General features: G+C 36.7%; 1 protein-coding gene across 6 annotated transcripts in view; it reads left to right on the forward strand.

Moving 5' to 3' along the window:
* Positions 1 to 16581, forward strand: part of ING3 (inhibitor of growth family, member 3) — a 47343-nt gene extending 30762 nt beyond the window's left edge. For 4 of the 6 annotated variants that reach the window (XM_014532749.1, XM_014532747.1, XM_005885485.2 and 1 more), the window contains 8 exons: positions 5455 to 5551; positions 7280 to 7351; positions 8131 to 8250; positions 8507 to 8664; positions 9186 to 9379; positions 10900 to 11092; positions 12229 to 12267; positions 14115 to 16581. In XM_014532749.1, coding sequence (XP_014388235.1) covers positions 5455 to 5551; positions 7280 to 7351; positions 8131 to 8250; positions 8507 to 8664; positions 9186 to 9379; positions 10900 to 11092; positions 12229 to 12267; positions 14115 to 14231 — 990 coding nt within the window. In that variant the 3' untranslated portion in view covers positions 14232 to 16581. Of the gene's footprint in view, positions 1 to 5454; positions 5552 to 7279; positions 7352 to 8130; positions 8251 to 8506; positions 8665 to 9185; positions 9380 to 10899; positions 11093 to 12228; positions 12268 to 14114 lie in introns of those variants that run through there. The other 2 variants (XR_001360475.1, XM_014532750.1) reach the window with 2 other exon arrangements.
* The last annotated feature ends 4879 nt before the right edge of the window (positions 16582 to 21460 follow it).

A 21460-nucleotide genomic window follows, 5' to 3' on the forward strand; every position in this document is an offset into this window, starting at 1 on the left:
GGTTGTCTTTTGGGCAAAAGACCTGAATAGACACTTCTTCAAAGAGGACATACAGATGCTAATAGACATATGAAAAGATGCTCAACATCAATATTCATCAGAGCAATTCACATTAAAACCACAAGGAGATATCACCTCACACCTGCCAGAATGGCTACCATTAACAAATCAACAAACGAGTGTTGGCGAGGATGTGGAGAAAAGGGAGCCCTCATGCGCTGTAGGTGGGAATGCAGATTGGTCCAGCTACTGTGGGAAGCAGTATGGAGTTACCTCAAAATATTAAAAATGGAACTGTCTTATGACCCAGCGATACCATTCTTAAGAATTTATCTGAAGAAACCAGAAACACTAATTCGAAAGAATATATGCCCCCCTATGTTCATTGCAGCATTATTTACAAAAGCCGGAATTAAGTGCCCATTAGTAGATAAGTGCCGGGGCTGACTGGCAGACCCTGAGTGACAGATGAGTGATTACTCCGACACACGTTTCTGTGAAAGAGAGGGCTAAGGGACTGCTTGGCTTGAGAAACCAAAGCCCTGTTTGCCTGCCTCCTCAGGCTTTTATTGTAATAACAGCTTGAACTAAAATTAACTATTAGATACTATTAGTAAGGTAAGCATCCTTGAGAAGACACATGCATCTTCAGTGTCCTTTAAGCAAGGACATCTAAAGACTAAACATGAAGATTCCAGTAAAACACCCAGGGGCTCAGACTTGTTTGGAAAAGTCAAGGCAGGGTCTGCCGCCTTTGGCAAGGTCCCCTAGAGGCCTCCGACCTTTTGGAGATTCCTCCTTTCAGACTTTCCAACCAAGACTCGTGCTTCCCCACGATAAGGGGATAAAAAAGCTGTGGTACATTTACTCTGCCATAAAAGGAAGAAAATTTTACCCTTTGCAACAACATGGAAGGACCTAGAGAACATCATGCTAAGTGAAATAAGCCAGTCAGAGAAAGACAAGTACCATAGGATTCCACTCATGAAATTTAATGAACAAACTGAACTACCAAGCAAAATGGAGACAAACTCATAGATAGAGACCAAGCAAACGGCTCTGGGGGTGGGGGAGGGGGTGGGGGGGTGATGTGAGTCAAAGAGAAAAAAAAAGAGGTAGAGAACTCATGGACATGGACAACAAACAGTGTGGTGATTGGGAGGGGAAGTGGGGGGTGGAGGAGGAAGAGGTCATAGAGGGGATAAATGGTGATGGAAAATTTTTTAAAAATTAAAAGCAATGGGAGGCCAATGAAGGATTCTAATCAGAGGAGTGAACTATACCTTAGAGAAGATTGATAAATGCTTTGCTTAAACACATTTTATGGCAACTTTAAGTAAGCATGTATTATTTTGACAGATTTTAAGCTATAACAATTTAGTATATAATCGTGTTTGATTTTGCCCATCAATGTTTTATTATAGCATAATATTTCATTGCATTATTTTTCATTGAAATATTTTGTTTACTTTTAAAATCAGTGGTAAACTTTTTATTCCTATGATCTGCACTGTATATTTATTAAAAAAAGAAACTAGACTGCCTAAATATCAGCAAATGAAAAATATATGGAATTAGGGTTCAATATAACTAAAACTGTCAGTGTCTTTTAGTGAAATTTGACAGAAAAAAATATCTATCTTCTATTGCAATAATTTCCTTCTAGAATCTTGATACTCATAATCATTATACAGTTGTTTGTGTTCCTCAGCCAGATGTCACTGTCATGGCTGCATTAGATTACAGTACCTAATAAAGTTCATTTATGTATACTCTGATAAAATTTGAGCTTTTAGTTAATGCTTGAATGATTTTAGCAGTCGGTTACAGTGCCCACTACCCTTGAACTTGTTCTTTTTTATATCCTCGCCTATTCCTGAGATGATTATATTTCAGGCCCACATTTTACCTATAAATTTGAGAATTCTTCATCTGATACTCTAATGAATGAAATATATGTTTGACCTTTTGATTTGTCTCTTATCTTTACTGTCTTTTAGGAAGATGATTAGATGTAGTTTATGTGCTAAGGCCTCAAGTATTTGATTCAGCCTAAAGATGGATCAAATTTTCATCTAGTTTAAATATAATTCAGAGATGGAAAGAATGATTTTCATGAGTTATCAGAGAAATAATTTGCCATAAAGGTTCCTTTTTCTTCACCAATTTATCCTTCTTATTCACTATTACCTGATCTTTTCATGGATAAAAATTTATCTCTTCTTGCCCTGGGTTTCAACTTAGGGACTGAGTGCTCATTTTGAAAGGGTAAGCTAGGCATCTAAATTTTAGAATTTGACCGTATTGGGAACCATTAATCATGTAGAAACTTTTACAAAGCTATATGTAGTTAGTTTGGTTTGGGTCCTCAGGGACACATGAAAATTTGAATATTAGAACACTGGGAGAGTCGAAAGAGAATAAAGGATTACAACTATGGAAGAATGTTAAAGAGTGAATGAGGATTTTTTGTTTCATGCAGAGGGGCCAACTGTGACTTAAACATCTTTATGATCATGAATATGTTAAATAATGTTGAGAGAATTTCCTTTGTCTCTAAAGAGGTCAGAAAAAGGATAATAGATTTAAACTTAAAGCACTGATGATTGGTGTTATAGGATATGTTTTTTGGCTTTAAGGAAACTTATTGCTAGCATTTGTTGACATTAAGTGGGGAACAACGCAATAATTGGAGTCTAGTCAGCTTTGTGTTAGTAATCTATGGTCAATTGAATCAGTACCCTCTTTACTGCTGTAAATCCATCTTATGGGGTTGGGGGTGTGTGCAGGGGTGGCGTAACTTAGGTTCTTGCTTTGTCCGTAAACTGTGGGGCCATTATGATCAGTTAGAATAGATGCTTTAATCATTCAGAATCATGTAGGTAGAGGGAGAGCACTTTATAGAGTACAGTCAAGTTCAATTAAGCTCTTGCTAGGGCTACTTAATACTAAGTATCCTGGTGCTTTATAGCTTAAATTAAATATTGTGAGCAACTTTCTAACTTCTAATTTGATTTAGTAGGAATGGTTAAGCTAACTAATCCTCACTAACTAATAATTGCTAATAAGTAAATAACTAACAAATGAATTTGTAATCTTTTTTTACATACCAGGAGGTGGGAATGATTGGAAGCTGTTTTATGAAGTTGCCCACCACAGTGTAGTTAAGGCTTTTCTGTGTTTGTTTATTTTAGTTATGAATTTGGATTTTGGAGTTATTAATTCTTTGGGTTCCATTGCTTTCTTTTGAACTATCTAGTATTGGAAATTCTCATCATTATTTTCCATGCTTTCAGGCATAATAAACCTTATCAGCACTGTCTTTCGTTAGTAAAGCAATCTTAACTGCAGGGATGGAGTGAGTGAAGTGTGTGATGTCTTCCTCTCCCCCTGACCCCACTCCCAACCGAGATTCCAGCGCTCTTCCTCTCTATACCATATACACCTGCTACAGGCCACACCATACTTTACTTTCTTTTTCTCTAAGAATACTATTTGTCTTCCTGTCTCTCTACTTTCTAATTATTACTCCCTTTTCTGTCTATTTGAATGCCACCCAGTCTTCGCTAACATTCATACTTCCTTTGTGTCTATTCTGCCCAATGTTTTATTTTTTTGGGTGCTACTTCTGACCCTTTTTCAGCTGTTGCTTATTTGTTAGATCTAGAATAAAGATATATTTCAAAACTTTATTATACTAAAAATATTATATAAATATTGATTTGTTAGCTACATTCTAATTATTATGAAGATGGATTCTCTCATACGTCATGTATCCTCCAAGTAACCCAGTGCTGAGCACATAATAAGAACTCAGTATTTATTAGTAGTATAATTGTAGGTAGGAAAAGTGGTGGATTAAGTGGTCTTGGAATTTAAATATGAGTATTTTTTTCTGATTTCCCTTGAGATTAAATTTTGACAATGTAAAATATATTCTTGAATAACTGAGGTCTGTGTTCATACTTTATTTTTTGAAAGGATGCTCAATCACCTGCAGGTTCTTTGAATAGGAGCAAGTGTCCATAATATGTGACCTTAAAGGATTTTAAATATTGTAATTACAACCAAGCTCTGAAAAATAACTTGTGTGTGAAGATGGAGGGACAGTTGGGCTTTAAATTATTGAAAAATCGCAAACCAACACCCCAGTGGTTGCTGTTTTAATATACAAAATACAAATAATAAGATAATATTCCTATTTTTTCAAATTGAATTATATTACGCTGAGTTAAAAAAACAATAACAGTTGGCTTCTGCATATACAAGTTCAGAGGACAATGTTAAGCATAAATGGTGAAACACAGTTTATTACGTATAGATCAGCGTTAAATCTCATTTCTGTAACACAGGAACTATTGACTTAATCCCTACGAGCCTTAGTTTCTTCTTATGAAGTAGAAACAATTATAACGTATCTCAGAAGGTTAGAGGGAGGGCTAGAAAAGACAGACCATCTGATGCATCAAGCACTTTACCTGGTATCTAACACACACATTGTCTCCTACTTTTCTCCCCCCCACCCCCTTATTTTAGATACACATTATTTAATTGAAATTCTTAAAGTTTTTGTTCTTGTAAGGTACCAGAGGCATTTTGATATTTGTAAGAAAGTTACTAATTATAACAGTGATCCTGTGGGAAATTAGAGTTTGAAAAAGAGGTTGTCAATAATGCAACATGAATATTTTTTCAAAGAATTTATGATTTTTTTTCTTTCACTTTAAAGTAGTACATTTGAAAAAATAATACTAAGCTTAAAAAATAAATGAAGACTTGTTGCTAGTTTGAGGTATCATATAATTTTCTGAAATCAGTCAAAAGATCTCTAGGTGAATGAGAAAATAAAATTTGCCACCTTTACAAGGGCAGTAGTTTTATAGTAAAATTATTTTAACCGGGCTCTTTGAGGAATGCAGTTTTCTGGCTAAAAATTCCTTTTGTTTCAACCCTTTACATAAATGTCTCATTTTCCTGCCTTAGAGAAATATATGTATAGAATATCATAGCTTCTTTATTTGTAGACTGAGGGTCTTTCATTGCTCATTCTAAATAACAATGATGTGGTATGGCCGTGTGGACGGCCTTGTTCTGAGTAGGGTCAGATCAGGCTAAAAGTAACCCAGGGCATACCAGCCCTCCTGCACCTCCCTCCCCCCCAAATCCCTAATATCATTGTTGCTTTCGTTTTTATATACCACTTTTTTCGGACATTTTCTAACAAATTGCAATTCTGCTTTCTTAAAACTGAAAATTTATTAAAGGAGACTTCGGAGATTATTTAGCCAGCATCTTCATTTTATAGATGAATAACCTGAAGTATAGGTTAATCGATCTGCTCAAGGATGCAAAACAGAAACATTAACAGAAACAAAGATGTAGGTTTCCTCATTAAACTGACACTTTAATAGTGTCCCAAATGTTGGTGGTTATCTTTGATCTTCTTTGAAACAGGTAGATCGACACTTGAGAAAGCTGGATCAGGAACTCGCTAAGTTTAAAATGGAGCTGGAAGCTGATAATGCTGGAATTACAGAGATATTAGAGAGGCGTAAGTAAAATTTACGTTTCCCATCCATGTTGGATAGTATGTGCACAAGTCATTGAGGAGAACTGGGCCCACGGAGACTTCTCAGATCCTGCGCTCGGTGGATGGTGGCAACCAGGTCGGAGAGCTTGGGCCTTGGCAATTGAAACTGTTTGGGTCATGGAAACGGAGAGAGATAACATAGAATATTCTCACTGGCTATGAAAATAAAATGTGAAGTCATTCCATTTTTAATATGCATATATGCTAGTAAGCTGAATGGTAAGAGCAGAGATTTAAAGAAAAATAACCATGTAGAAACAAGTCAACCATTTGTCATGAAATGTATTGACTTTGCCCTGCCGGCTTAGCCTTTGTATAAATTGTAAGCTTTGAAGAAGGTTATTATTTCTCCTTAAGAATCGTTTTAAGGCTTTTCCTCAACTGTGTTAATAAGAAAAATTTTAATAGGCTCCACAGTCCTGTCTCTTTCCTCTAAATTTTCTCGGATCAGCGAGAAGCCATTTTAGTATTTCTTTGCAAGGTTCTCAGCTTGATCTCTTGCTCTAGTTACCCTTATAACTTCTTGGGTTTAACTAAGGAGATTTCCCAAAAATGGAGACATAAGCTTTGTTTTTTTTAACTAATTTAGCATTTATTCCAACCTAAATAGGTGATGTCCATAAAAGCATGTGGTGTGGTGTTAAGCCCAGAGTAGACACCAGCTAAATGTTAGTGAGCTAAATCAGTATTGTGGCTGATTTCTACTAGAATCTAGTTTAAGGGTTCAAACATCTTTTTTACTTGGTGCATTTCAGTGGCAAGAACATGTACATATTTCTACACACACACACCCGAAAAATTTACTTACAGTGTTAGGTTATGTATCTCTGTTGATATACTCTGTTAATATACTTTTGTTAACTAAAGAAGCAGCCAGGTATGAATCCATAGCTGTATTCAAAATGGATCCATCAATTTAGATGATCATTTAATTTAGTTGTGATATTTTTATTCCAGGGGAACCCTATCTGATAATAATAAGTATTTTGAGACAAAATAAAATGTCCTTTAGCTGCTTTGATTTTTTTTTTTTTTTTGACACACTGTAACAGAAATTCATGCCTATTCAGTACTGCAGGAAGGTTCACAAAGCATCCTCATGAGGACACAGACAAATGAAACTAAATTGGATCAAGATATAGAAACTGAACCACCCTATGCCCTGCCACAATTTCATCTCAAGGGATCACAATAAACACAGAACATTTATTTAAAAGTATTGTAAAGCTTGGCGGTAGATTCTTTGCTTCACTTTTCACAAGCAAAATCCCTTTACTGTCTTAGGTCATTTTAGTGATCAAAGAATTTCCTTTTGTACAGTAATGTCCCGTTGCTTAATACTTTAGGATCTCCCATAGAAAAGAGTTATAATATCCATTCACCCACTTATTTGGTACTTACTGTTGTGCATTCCCTTAATCGAAATTAGCATGCCTTGACCTGTTTTGTACTGAAGGTGAATATTGAGAAATGGATTACTTATTGTTTACAGAAAGTATGCAATTGATTCAGGGTGAAATTGGCAGTGGTGACCTAATGTGTTTGACTAAAGTGACACAGGCATATACATCAGAGTTTGCTAGTCCTCTGCTGAGTGAGGGTACACAGTACCTGTAGTTGATTGACATCTAAAGTTCTGTGGTGACAGTTAATGACAGTGAATCTCTGTCATTTTTTTTCTTTTTTCAGGATCTTTGGAATTAGATACTCCTTCCCAGCCAGTGAACAATCACCATGCTCATTCACATACTCCAGTGGAAAGTAAGTTTGGTTTATTAGTGCAAATAAAATTTTAAATAGAATTAAAAGCTCATATTACCTGTATATTTTATTATTAGATCTACACAACTGATTGAGACATAAGTATCTTTCTCTTCCTTTTCTTTCGTTAGATATATATTTGACATTGCAATTATTGGCAGACTTCTCTTCTTCACTTGGGAAAAGCATCTTTGATTTGGGAACGGGGATCTGTTTTTCCCTAAAATCCATAGAGGAAGACTGTATGGTACTAATAGCATATACTTCCTACACACAAATACCTAAGGCAAACAGCAAAGTACTCCATGGCGGGCTCTTTGTCTTTTTCATTCTTGCTTCTCCAGTGCTTAGTCTACTGATTGGCAGAAATAATGTTTCACTTAGTGACTAAGTGAATGGTAAGTCAGTTGGCTTGATGACTGTCTGCATTTTTTGACAAATCAATTTGACATGATAGAAGGGTTGATTGAAAATTTATCTAAATTGTAGATAATGTTTTCAAAACAGAATTTCCCTCATGCTACATGTGAACCCATTGTGCATCGATGAATTAACTTCAGTACTTTTTTACTAAAATTTTTTTTAAATGTCTAAGAAGTTTGCTCTTGATAAAACATGTAACATAGAGAGTTCTGTTTGTCCTCTTATAAGAAAGCGTAATGTTCTGTTATCATGAGGAATTCAGATCATAAAATGTACCAGTTTATAACTAAATGGAAGTATTATGCATTGTCTATAGTTCTCTAAAGTTAAAAAACACATGGATTCTTTATATGCAGAAAGGAAGTATAATCCAACTTCTCACCATACGACAACAGATCATATTCCTGAAAAGAAGTTTAAATCTGAAGCTCTTCTATCTACCCTAACATCCGATGCCTCTAAGGAAAATACACTAGGTAAGTATTCTTAAATGTGATTGGTTGCTTTTGCTTGTTCATGTTAAAATAAGGGAAAATTAAAGCACTCAGGATTAATGAATATACAGATTCTTTACCTGGTTAATTTCTACATAAGGAGAAAGAAGAAAAAGGAAAAATATGACATGAAAATTTTAAATTAATGATTATATATGTTGTGAGAAATAAAGTATTTTAAACACACTAACATTATGTTCTCTCTGACCATTTCTATTTATTCTTTAATTCTACACAGGTTGTCGAAATAATAATTCTACGGCCTCATCCAACAATGCTTACAATGTGAATTCCTCCCAACCTCTGGCCTCCTATAATATTGGCTCATTATCTTCAGGAACTGGTGCAGGGGCAATTACCATGGCAGCTGCTCAGGCAGTTCAAGCTACAGCTCAGGTAAAAAATGGAAAAGGTGTGGAACAAGGGGTTTCGTTTTGTTCGAAATATTGGCAAATTCTAGTAGAAACAACTAGGTGTGGACAAGAAGTTTTCTTAATTGCACAGGTTCATTTTTAAGTCATAGTTTTATGATATCTGATATTTTATTTAAAGAAATGAACATGCAGAAATTACTTGATTGATAATGAAAAATAAAAAATAGATTCATACAGTCTCATGCAGATTCCTTCTCACAATAATTGTTCATGATGTCCATGTTCTTGACTATGAGGCACAGCACCTGCTAGGACAATACTTTGTTCTATCTACCCGTTCCAGGGCGTTCTCTGTAGCCTCAGAACATAGGTTGCCTTGATTTTAAATTCTTTACACAAAATAGCTTAAAATTATAATGATGAAAATGGTTTGAACAAAATAAAGTAGAATTGGTTAAACCAAAGTAATGTAACTAGTAATACTTAAGAAAGACAATCTACATATGTATGTATATTAATACTATCAATGAATGTCTATTCAAGATGAAAGAGGGCCGAAGGACATCAAGTTTAAAAGCCAGTTATGAAGCGTTTAAAAATAATGACTTTCAGCTGGGAAAAGAGTTTTCCATGCCCAGGGAAACAGCTGGCTTTTCATCATCTTCAGCGCTCATGACTACATTGACACAGAATGCCAGTTCATCAGCAGCAGATTCACGGAGTGGGAGAAAGAGCAAGTAAGTCTTAATGCTACGGGAGCCCTGCCCCTTTACCAAGCGTGCAGCTGGCGGGCATCCCCTGGCTTTCATGTCAAACAGAGGCAGCCTAGGAGGAGGGGTCGGGATGCTTGGGGAGGTGAAAGGCATGGCATTGTCATTCATGCTGCCGTACTTTGAAGAGGTAAAGTCTTTAAAAAGAGTTAAGAGTCTTTAATTTTTCTAGTCTTAAATTGGGTTTATTAATTATTTCTGTTTACTTTCTTTTATTCATTAGGATAAACCATTTTATGAAACTTTCTTCATTTATAACCTCTTATTTTAGGCAAATTAATACATAAAATACAAATTAAATCCTGGGAATTTTTTGTTTTTAAATAAGATTCTTCATTTTGATTAAGAACAAGGTGTCTTAATTCTTGGTCTTAAGTCCCCAAAATTGAAATTATGAATATATCCCTAGATTTTGTATATTATACTCTTAGGATGATTGTATTGACTTTAAATATGAAAACAATGGTACTTGGCAATGTCTGTCCTAAGTACCTGCATATGCTAGGTGTTCATACAGAATGAAAGTTCAAATGCTAGGCCAACAGAATTAGTTACCTAATAATTGTATTGTAATTTTTTAATGTAGTCTATTTTTGTAAGTCCCTGAAAGAATTATCAATGTAGAATTACCACAAAAGTGCTAAGTATTTTAAAAATTAATTCATCTTAATGACCCAAATTTATTACAACTGCCAGTGATAAATTTTTGTATTTTTACAATTGAATTAGCATGCAGATAATGGTAAGTTACTTGTGAATTTTAAAACTTTTGGTTTCCTGTCCTACACAGGTAAGTATTCACACATTGGTTGATGATCATGATCATTTTTACCAAATGCTTTTTTTTTAAATATGTTTTTTTTTTATTTTTGAGAGAGAGAGACAGACAGAGAGAGAGAGAAACATCGATGAGAGAGAAACATTGATCGGCTGCCTCCTGCACATCCCATACTGGGGATCAAGCCTGCAACCCGGACATGTGCCTGACCAGGAATCGAATAGTGACCTCTTGGTGCATGGGAGGACACTCAACCACTGAGCCACACTGGCCATTCTCACCAAATGCTTCTGTATACATCTTTGTATTTTAGATTTTGATGAAGACTATTCAGTGTGCTTAAAAATACAAAGAATATCTGTAAGAGAGCCATAACTAATACTAATTCTTAAAGATACTGCCTACAATTTAAGTCAATAGTAAATAGTAACTGATTAAAAAATTACTTTAAAAACTCTGAAATATTTTGAAAAAAATTTCCTTTTGAATATCTTTATTCTCCAGATAGCAAAAAATTTTAAAGAAAAATAAATCATTATGAAAAATGTTGCTCTTTGTGTTGTTCTAAATGATTATGCTTTTAAAACTATCAGATTAATTTAATCTTAAACATTAATTGATATATTTGATTTCATACCACTTTTATTTAGTAGTTATTCTCAGGTAACTTCTGGATGCTGAGCAAATAAAACTGATGCTGTTTTTTCAGAAACAACAACAAGTCTTCAAGCCAGCAGTCATCCTCGTCCTCCTCCTCCTCTTCCTTGTCATCGTGTTCTTCGTCATCAACTGTTGTACAAGAAATCTCTCAACAAACAACAGTAGTACCAGAATCCGATTCAAATAGTCAGGTCGATTGGACTTATGACCCAAATGAACCACGATACTGCATCTGTAATCAGGTAAAAGTCTGGCATGTGTCTATAAAAGCATAATCTGAACAAACTAGGAAAAAACAATTTCATTTTTTTTTCAAGTGCTATTTTTACTCCAGTTAAAATACCCTTGCTTTTTTTATACATATACAATTTTCTCCAGCTTTTTATAAAAATGACGTTTGTTGTCAATACAAAGAGTATAAAGAAACATGTAAGTTATCCATAATCTCAGCCCTCAGATGTAACCTGTAATTAAACATTTTGATGTACCACTACTACATATCCCACGTGCATATTGTCTTAGTCTGTTCGTGTTGCCATCATAGTATACCACAGGCTGCGAGGTTTAAAGAACAGAACTTTATTCCTCACAGTTCTGGAGACTGGGTAGTCCAAGATGAAGGTGCTGACTGATTTCATTCCTGGGTTAAGGAAAGGAAATCTTGTATAAATCTTGGCAAATAAAAGTAGGTTACCTACAAAAGAACAAAATCAGATTCACCCACAATTTCCCCTCCATAACACTAAAAATCAGAAGTTGATGAAATACGTATGTAGAACTTTGAGGGAGAAATTTGAGTGTTCCCCCAAAAACTGTCACCCAGAGTAAAGTTATTGTTCATGTCCATAGAATCTGAAAGTATGCCATCTAGTTGCCTTTTCTGGAAAATTATTCAGTCCATTGAGAACTTCAATGAATTCAGGAGTTAGGAAGTTGTGCTATAAAGTGCTAGCAGTGTACAGCAAAAAGGAAAATGAGAAAGGACATATAATACGTAATGAGTTTAGAAGTTTCAATGAAGTGGACTGTTGACTGCTAAAATGTAGATGACCTAATGTGACCCAAGAAAAAATTAAAACCGAAGCAGGTAAGTAACCAAAAAAGAAACTTAAGGTCTTTAATAAAGGAACCATCCACAGAGATGACTCCCACAGAGCAGGTTCTTTCAGACTTTCAAAGGGCATATAATTTCTGGGTGTCTCCCCTCCACCTCCATAAAGTCTTTTGGAAAAACTAGGTAAATGTATAAATCTATGTACCCTGTTTCTTAATGCAAGTGTATATTCAGTGTATTTCCATTTTCTAATAGTATCATGAACAATTAATTTGGATTTGGTTGCTTGTTCTGTAGTGATAATAAGATTTTTTCTTTAACCAGGTATCCTATGGTGAGATGGTGGGCTGTGATAACCAAGATGTAAGTATCACATTTTTCTATTCAGGAATGAAAAAAATCACATTATTATTTGAATATTTTTATTTATTGTGTCTTTCAGTCTAAGAAAACAATTTGCAGTTATGTTAATTATGTCATATTAGTGCTAGAAATATTCCTCTCCAAAATAGGATAGTGTCTCTTAATGTGTTCCCTATTTTAACTTTTAAAGCTAATTTTATGGTTTTATGCAAATTGTATTTCTCAAAAAGGTGTTACATTGTATGAAAATTAGAAACACCCCTCCCCCTTTGCTAAAGAATATTGTGTTTGCTAGAATTCAATTTACTTATCACAGTGAAGAATTGGAACTTGAAAACAATACATTTTTTCAAGAAGCATAATGCTTAGGTGAAGGGTGGGGATGTTGAGCATCTAATGTGAGATTATTTTCCTCCCATTAGTGTAGTATGTCCTATTGTACTCTGCAGGTGTCAGCTGATATAAAAAAATCACTTACATTAAAAAAAAGGAGTCTTAAAATTGCTCTTCTTTTGAAAGCTTACTTTTGATTAGAGATACTCTTTATTGAATGCTGAGAATATGTTTGTTTAGTAATTTTCACTCCCTCCTTACTTTCATATAACTCTTTTGTCCATCTTTTACTCCAGAGGGGTAACAACTCTGAATTCTATAGAAATCCTACTCAGGAATGTTATGCTAAGAGATTTAAATTTATAAACAGTGTAAAGATTGAGCAGGGTTGGCTAGGTACCTTGAAATTTGGACTTTCTCTGACTTGACAGGGTCCTAAAAACATGTTCGCATAGAAAGAGAAAGACCCTCCTTCCACTTCCCTCTTTAGAATCACTTGTGGGCTGCTGGTAATTATTGTAAAACAGTATTGCCCAAGCATTTAAAGAACACCTTTGGAAACTGTCTCCTAGGCAGTTAGTGGAAATGACAAATAAGATTTCTGTGATTAACCTATCATATTCTGATCTCTCTCATTCCCAGTTAAGATTTTCTGAATGCTAACATTTTCTATGGAAGTGTAGAACTGCCTAATATATTGCAAAGTACAGCACTTTTCCTCTCTGCATATCTAGGAATGGGCTTATCCAAAAGGGAAAGCCAGGGCATTCCTTTATGTCTCTAATTACAAGTAGCTTATTCTACTCCATGTGGGAGCGAATAAAGCTGAATCCTCCTATATAATAAAAGGGTAATATGCAAATTGATCAAACGGCCAAACAACGGTCGTTATGATGCGCACTCACCACCAGGGGGCAGACGCTCAATAGAGGAGCTGCCCCCTGGTGGTCAGTGCGCTCCCACAGGGTGAGCGCTGCTCAGCCAGAAGCCCAGAAGCCCGCCTCCGTGGCAGCACTAAGGATGTCCGACTGGGGAGTGGGCCTAAGCCGTCAGTCAGACATCCCCTGAGGGCTCTTGGACTGCGAGAGGGTGCAGGCCAGGCTGAGGGACCACCCCCTCCCCCAGTGCACGAATCTCATGCACCAGGCCTCTAGTATTAAATAAAATCTTTAAAATAAATTTCTTTTTTACATAAGAGACCCATCTCACTTCTTATCTTTAAAAGTTGGTATCAGCTTACTCTCCAAGAAAATGAAAATTAGTAAATTTTAGTTCATTATTTAGAATTATGGAAATAGATTACATGAATCTCAGTTAACAAAGGTGCATAATTTTTCTGTGCCTCCATTGCCTCATCTCTGAAGCTTATCAGTTGGACCGTGTTGTTTATAAATCAGCTCCTAGATCTAAACATTATGTTTCCATTAATCTAATATTTGGTGTAGTGGACCTATTTTAATATACTCCCTAATCTTTAGAAGAACTAAAAACTTCTTTGCAATTTTGCTTTCTAGTGCCCTATAGAATGGTTCCATTATGGATGCGTTGGGTTGACAGAAGCACCAAAAGGAAAATGGTACTGTCCACAGTGTACTGCTGCCATGAAGAGAAGAGGCAGTCGGCACAAATAAAGATGGTCATTTCATTTGGGAAAGAGTAAGACTTCAACTAAACATTTTATATAGGACTTTAAAAGAGAAGAAAAGAGAAAGAAGATACAGTGCATTTCCAGGCAACCACTTAAAGGATTTACATAGGCAATCCTGTAAGACCTTGAACTTGAATTTTATGGGTTGTATTTTAATAATGTAAGTAAATTATTTATGCACTCCTGGTGTGCTATGAATATTATTCCAGTTAGCCTTGGATTCTTTCAGTGGCCAACATATGCAGACATTTGTATTCCTCAGCCGTTTTCACAAAGTAATGGGCATTCTATAATTTAGACTTTAAGAATTCCAACGATGAAGGTTTTAAGAAAAGTATTTTATATTCAACAGGTATGTTCTGCTGCATGTACTGCACTCCAGAGCTGTTATGTAATACTGTATATAAATGGTTAAAAAAAAGGTAGTGCTTCTAAAAAGAATTTAAGATAATGGTTTTTTAAATGCCTTTATAATAAGCTTTGTTTCTTTGTGAAACTACATTCAGCAGGCTGAAGGAAGTGGTTCATGTGATAAAGTGAGCTGGTGTCCTCTAGAGTACCTGGGTACATAAACAGAAACTCCTGTAGGTAAAAGCTAATCTGTGCCATTAGTCTTTCTATGTCTCTACATCCAGACCGAGTGCAGTTCATGAGGGTGGGAGGGGAGGGGCTGAAGGGGAAAGGGTATTAAAGTGATACATTTTTATACCAAATGTGTTTATTTTTTTGTGCAAGTAATCCTTAAAATTGGAATTGTATTAGGTGTTAAAATAAAGTTTTTAAAAAATTACTTGTATTTATACTTTACACACTTAATGAAAATTTCTCAATTCTAATTAAATTCCAATTTTCATAATCTAAGGACGGAGGCCCAGGACACAGAAAGCTGTTTGATCTGTGATTTCTTTAATAATGCTTAGAATTTGTGATGTGAAAATAAGGGAAAGACATTTTTAATGTAAATTTGAAATGCAGATGTATTTTTTTAGATCATCTCTCTGACTTTTCCTTCAGTTGGAAGGACATGAAAGAAGTCTAATTACAGCAGGTAAAATGAAAATAATGGTTATAGATATTTGACTTAAGGCAGTGTGGCCCATTTAAGTAAAGCGACCCCTGGATTGGAGCTTAAAATTCAGTTCTGTTTTTTATTTTACCATATACTAGTATGACAGTTAATTCAATTTTTTAATCACTCTGGGCCTTACTAAACCAGGGTGATGCTAGCTGTAGGAAGTCTCTAAAGCACTTCTATGGTTTTATTCTATAGGTGCTATTTAAATTATAAATTTTGCATACTATTGAGTCTGGTCAGTAGAAAAATCCTTAAAGCTTTTAAAATATTTATTATGTCATATTTTTTATATCAAAACGTACTGGGTACATCAGATTTTTACTTTAATGAAAACTACTTATGAGCCTCTTAGAACTTATTCAGAAAACTGTGACGTCTATGCAATGCTACCCAAAGGGTTTGGGTTAGATAGGGGATTTCAAAGTTCTCTTCCAGCTTCCCAATGCCACAGCTCTGAGCTGCTGCAGTCTGTTTTATAACTGGACAGCCCATAAAGCTAAGTTAGGTTCATTTGTGGGTTACCATGATTTCATAGTATCACTAGTATCACAGTTTGGTGGTACTCAATATTTCATGGAAATTTTATAAATCTTTAAGAAATAATATATAACGTAGTATTCAATTAGCTTATCAGCATGTTGCCTGGAGATGCTTAGTGTTATTGTTTAATGTTCTAATTAAATGTAATGATTTTCCCAAACTTATTTGTATTATAGGAATTGGTCAAAGGATAAAGCCTTATATTCAGCCTTATTTTCAGAGAAAGTTCCTTGTCAGAGTCAGGAACATCCCTACTTCCAGCTGCTACAGCCCTTTACAGTATGTGAATTCCACTGCTTCCCAAATCACTCCGAAAACATTTTGACAAATCTTCAACGCAAACATTGACTATTTTGTGAAGTGTGTATAAAGAAGTAAACCAAAACTTTGTGCAGTTATTTAATAATGGGTGGAACCTGTTAATATCTCAGATAGCCAGACATGGAACTACCTCATCAAAAATAATGTGGCCAACTATTAGTGTTTGTTGTGACATTGACAAGGGGTATGATGAGCATTTTTGGTATTATCAAATACACATTCAAAAATCTTTGTTGTGTACAAAACTCATGTAACAATTGGTGGCATAAAAAAAAATACAAATGTGGGTTCACAGTTTATAGGTGGGGAAAATTGAGGCCTTACTGCTGTGGAGTGTATATTAAAATGTTCATGGTAACACACTTGAAGCAATAAATGGCTTAATTAAATGCCTAAATGAAGCTGAGTGTTTGATAAACATACAATCATTCTTTTTAAGGGCAGTTAAATTTTTTTGCTCTTTTCTCCTTTAAAGCAAATTGTACCTATTTTAGATTTTTAGCAACCTTAGGCTGATACAGCAATAGTGCCCTTTGTCCTTAGACCTCAAAAATGGTCTTCTTGATCTAATGAATTAATTCAACCTTAGAAAAATAAATGACCACTATACTTGGTTTGGAAGGGGTAAGATACTCTTTGCATGTGTAGACATTCTAGAATGTAGACATTCAACTCTCACACGTTTAAAAAGAAATCTTCCAACAAATGGGCTTTAAGGGGAAAGATGCCCTAGAAAATGCTTATAATTTTACAAACATTAAGCACCTAAATGTTGAGAATACAGAAATGCAGGTGTGTGTGTGTTTGTGTGTGTTCCTGTGGGAAGTGGGAAGGACAGACATGTCCTCAAACAGTTGCGGTATTTTTTCTTTTTTTAAATATATTTTATTGATTTTTTTTTTTAACAGAGGAAGGGAGAGGAATAGAGAGTTAGAATAATCGATGAGAGAGAAACATCGATCAGCTGCCTCCTGCACACCCCCTACTGGGGATGTGCCCGCAACCAAGGTGCATGCCCTTGACTGGAATCGAACCTGGGACCCTTTAGTCCGCAGGCCAATGCTCTACCCACTGAGCCAAACCGGTTAGGGCCAGTTGCGGTATTTTGATACACGCGATAGTGTATGAGTATACAAAGCTCTCTGGGAACACTGGGAGACTTGACCTAGGAGGTTTCATTTGAACTGATTCCTAAAGATGGATAGTAGAGACGGTTTTCAAGGCAGAAGAGATTGTTCAACAACCACATACATTCTGGGAACTTAAAAGTAGTCAGGAATGGTTAGACATCGGGTAGAGAGATGTGTCAGGTCAGGGAACGAAGCCAGAAGCTGGGCAAGAGTCTATTCAGGAAGAACATTTGACACTGTGCCATGGAATTGTTTGTTAATAGGAATAGTAGTGACATTTACTTATTGTTGGTTAAATACATTATATTGTTATTATTTAACAGTTTAATAAAATAGCATTTTTTATGTTTGTATTGATTTTTAGAGAGAGAGGAAGGGAGAAGGAGAGAGAGAAAAACATCAATGTGACAGCGAAACATCGATGGGCTGCCTCCTGCACACCCCCTACCGGGAATTGAGTCCACAACCCAGGCATGTATCCTGATCAGGAACTGAACCGACAGTCTCTTGGTGCACAGGATGGCACCCAACCAACTGAGCCACATCGGCCAGGGCAGCATTTTTTAAATAAGATGATAAAATCAGCCCTGGCCCGTGTGACTCAGTGGAGAGCATCGGCCAGTGCACCAAAGGGTCACAGGTTCCATTCCCGGTCAAGGGCACATACCTGGGTTGCAGGTTTGTTCCCTGGCCCGGTTGGGGCGCATGTGGTAGGCAACCTATTGATGTGTCTCTCTCAAATTGATGTTTTGTTCTCTGTCTCCCCCCGCCCCCCATCCCCTGCTTTCACACTGTCTAAAAATCAAAATTAATAGAAAAAGCATCCTTGGGTGAGGATTAAAAAAAAAAAAAGATTATAAAATAGGCTGACAATAGTTAATTATCTAAACTTGGAAATGTTTTAAAAATTCTATACTTAAGATTAACCTTTTCTCCCATATTTTGAAACACTACAAATTAGAATTGCTAGTCAGGATTTTTAGATTTCCTTTTTAGATGATAAATCTAAAATATTTAAGCAGATTGTGATTTCTGACCCAGGATCTTAATATTCATGATTTGATTCTGCTACAGAGAAATAAGTTAAAGTTTAAAGTTATGAACTGACTTCAGTATTTTTTTATTGTAATTACAGTTTGTCATAAAAAAGAGGCATATTCCCTCTGGCCATTTATATTTTAAGGTAGTAAGTCATGTATATCTTATAAGTCAATATCTTAACTAATAAATTATTAGAGACTTTGATATATCAAAATGTTTTTTGAAATAAATTTAATTTCTTAATAAATTCTTTAGAGCCATATGATTCAGTTTTTAGTTAAGTCATAGCCTCTTTTTATTTTCTTTACTGATGGCAAAAGAGGCATTATAATCATTCATTTTCCTGCTGCTTATTAACAGTTCAGAAGCCAGTGTGGTGAGTGAGTGTGGGGGATGTGTATGCTTGTGTGAATGTTGCTTCTTCTCATTCTATTCCCCATTGCCTACTCTAATGAATAAGAATACAGGCAGTCCTCAACGTACATCGTTTTATGGTTATGTCGCCATCTCCCATTTACACTATAAAAAAAAAAAAAAGTTCCGTCATTTTGATGTATGTGCATAGGTGCTTTATGTTTTTTATTATTTATTTACCCCAAGTAAAGGTCAGGAATTGTTATCTTTCTTTTAAATTTTTTTTACTGTTTCACTTCATTACTGCTGTGTATGTGCTCCATGTGAGTGACGTAGGTGGTTATGTAGGCGGGTTCTGACTTACGGTGAAAATCGCATTACATCGTGCCATAGGAACGGATCTCCAACGTAACCCGAGGACCTACAGTAGTTTTCCTGTCCTAGCTGGTTTGGCTCAGTGGATAGAACGTCGGCCTCTGAACTGAAGGGTCCCAGGTTCAATTCCGGTCAAGGGCATATGCTCGGGTTGCGGGTTTGATCCCCAGTAGGGGGCATACAGGAGGTAGCCAATCAGTTATTCCCTCTCATCATTGATGTTTCTATCTTTCTCTCCCTTCCTATCTGAAATCAATAAAAGTATATTTGAAAAAGAAAAAAGAATAGTTTTCCTTAGGAAAGTATGTAAGTGCTGTCTCCAATAATGAACGAATTTAAAACATTTACAAATTTAACATCAGTTGTAGGGAAAAGCAATGGTCATATTTTAATTCTTTTTGCATTGTTAAATCTACCCCAGGAGAGGGACCCTCCGTGTTGAAAATAAGAACAATTGTAATAGTTATCAAGTTACTTTAAAAAGCTTTCTAGGTCAAATGCAATACAAGGGGCCAGTCAGGAATATTTCCAAGTAACTCTGAGCATAAATATGAGTCAGTTCATTAGAATGATTTACTAGTATTATAACTAGTTAGTAGAATGTTTTAGTATGTCTTCCCCATATTCGTATCCTTGAAGCACTTTGTATTTATCTTTAATATGACAAGTGAGTTTTTAATGGGTTTCTTAAGTGTGCCAAAAGATGTTCTCACTTTACCAATTGTTGTCATTTATATATGTTAAAAGACCAGTCCAGTTCTCTTGTTGAAAACAAGAAAAAAATTAAGCTGATATATCAGAGATCATACGTTTTAGATATAGAGGTAATCTTTTGACTTTATGTGGTATACCTGTGACCAAAAAACCTTGTCAAAGAATGTTTCCTTCTTATCACCCAGACTAGAGACCCGGTGCATGAAATTCACGCACGGTTAGGGTCCCTAGGCCTGGCCAGTGATCAGGGCTGATTGGGGCCTCCCTTCCCCAGCTGCTGGCCAGGGCCTCCCTTCATTCCGCATCACCCCCTGTTGGTCAGCACATGTCATAGCGAGCGATTGAACTCCTGGTCTCCCGGTTGAACTCCTGAAGGGACAATTTTCATGTTAGGCTTTTATAGATACAGATTAGCTAAATGAATGCCAGCCTTCATCAGAGTGATAAGACAAAACCTACCCTCCTCCCATTCCCCCATCACATACATTAATTTCCTAGGAAGCAAATTTAATACTGTAAACATTTCAAAATACCTTTTCTGAAAATAAAAATAGATGACTGAATTGTGATTACATTTTAAAAAGAAACAAGCTAAATTATGTGACTTTCTTGAGGCAATTTTTAAAATGTATTATCATTCCAAGGAATATTGCAGATCTACAGAGAAAACAAATGAGATATCTAATTGAGTAAAAGAACATAATTTGATACTATGATATGACAAAAGAAAGTTAACTTTGTATATTTTTTATATATCTACTAGAGGCCCGGTGCATGAAAATTCATGCACTGGAGCAGGGGGGTCCCTCAACCCAGCCTGCTTACAGTCCGGGAGCCCTCAGGGGCGGGAGGCGAGCCGGCCATCAGGGGAAGGCAATGCCCCCATCACACTTCTGCTGCTGCCACTGCCGACAGCGCAAGCCTCGGCCGGCTCTGGTTACCTGAGTCAGGTGGCCCTGGGCAGCTGGGCGGCTGGCTTGCCTGCACCTCAGGCTGGCCCTGGGTGGCTGGGGGGCTGAGGGCGGGTCCGGCTGCACTGTGGGTCTGCCACCCCTGGCAGGGCTGAAGGGACTGGGGGACTCCGGCAGGGCTGAAGGGACTGGGCGCCACTATCTTGTGGCTATGGGCGCCGCCATCTCTGTGATGGTGTGATGGTCAATTTGCATATTCTGTCTTTATTAGATAGGATACTAATAGAGGAATGTGCAAATTGTTCGGGACACCGTCACAGTAATAGTAACAACTGAACAGCATGCTGGCAGGCTGCGTGGGGCGACAAGGCCGGCAGAGGGGTTAGTGAGGGACGACCAAACGACTGAATAGCAGGCTGAGTTGGGCGATGGCAGGGGAGTTAGCGAGGGATGACCAAACGACTGAGCAGCATGCTGGGTGGGGCGACCAGGCCAGCAGGGGGGGTAGCAAGGGACTACCAAACGACTGAACAAGCAGGCTGCATGGGGCAACCAGGCTGGCAGGAGGGTTAGTGAGGGATGACCAAATGACTGAACAGCACTCTGTGTGGGGTGACCAGGCGAGTGGGGGGCAGGGGGGTCAGTTGGAGGCAACCAGGCTGGTGGGGGAGGCAGTTGGGGGCAACCAGGCTGGCAGGGGGCAGTTAGGGGTGACCAGGTTGGAGGGAGGGCAGTTGGGGGTGACCAGGTT

This window comes from Myotis brandtii, unplaced genomic scaffold (assembly GCF_000412655.1).
Source record: "Myotis brandtii unplaced genomic scaffold, ASM41265v1 scaffold907, whole genome shotgun sequence".
Taxonomy (NCBI): Eukaryota; Metazoa; Chordata; class Mammalia; order Chiroptera; family Vespertilionidae; genus Myotis; species Myotis brandtii.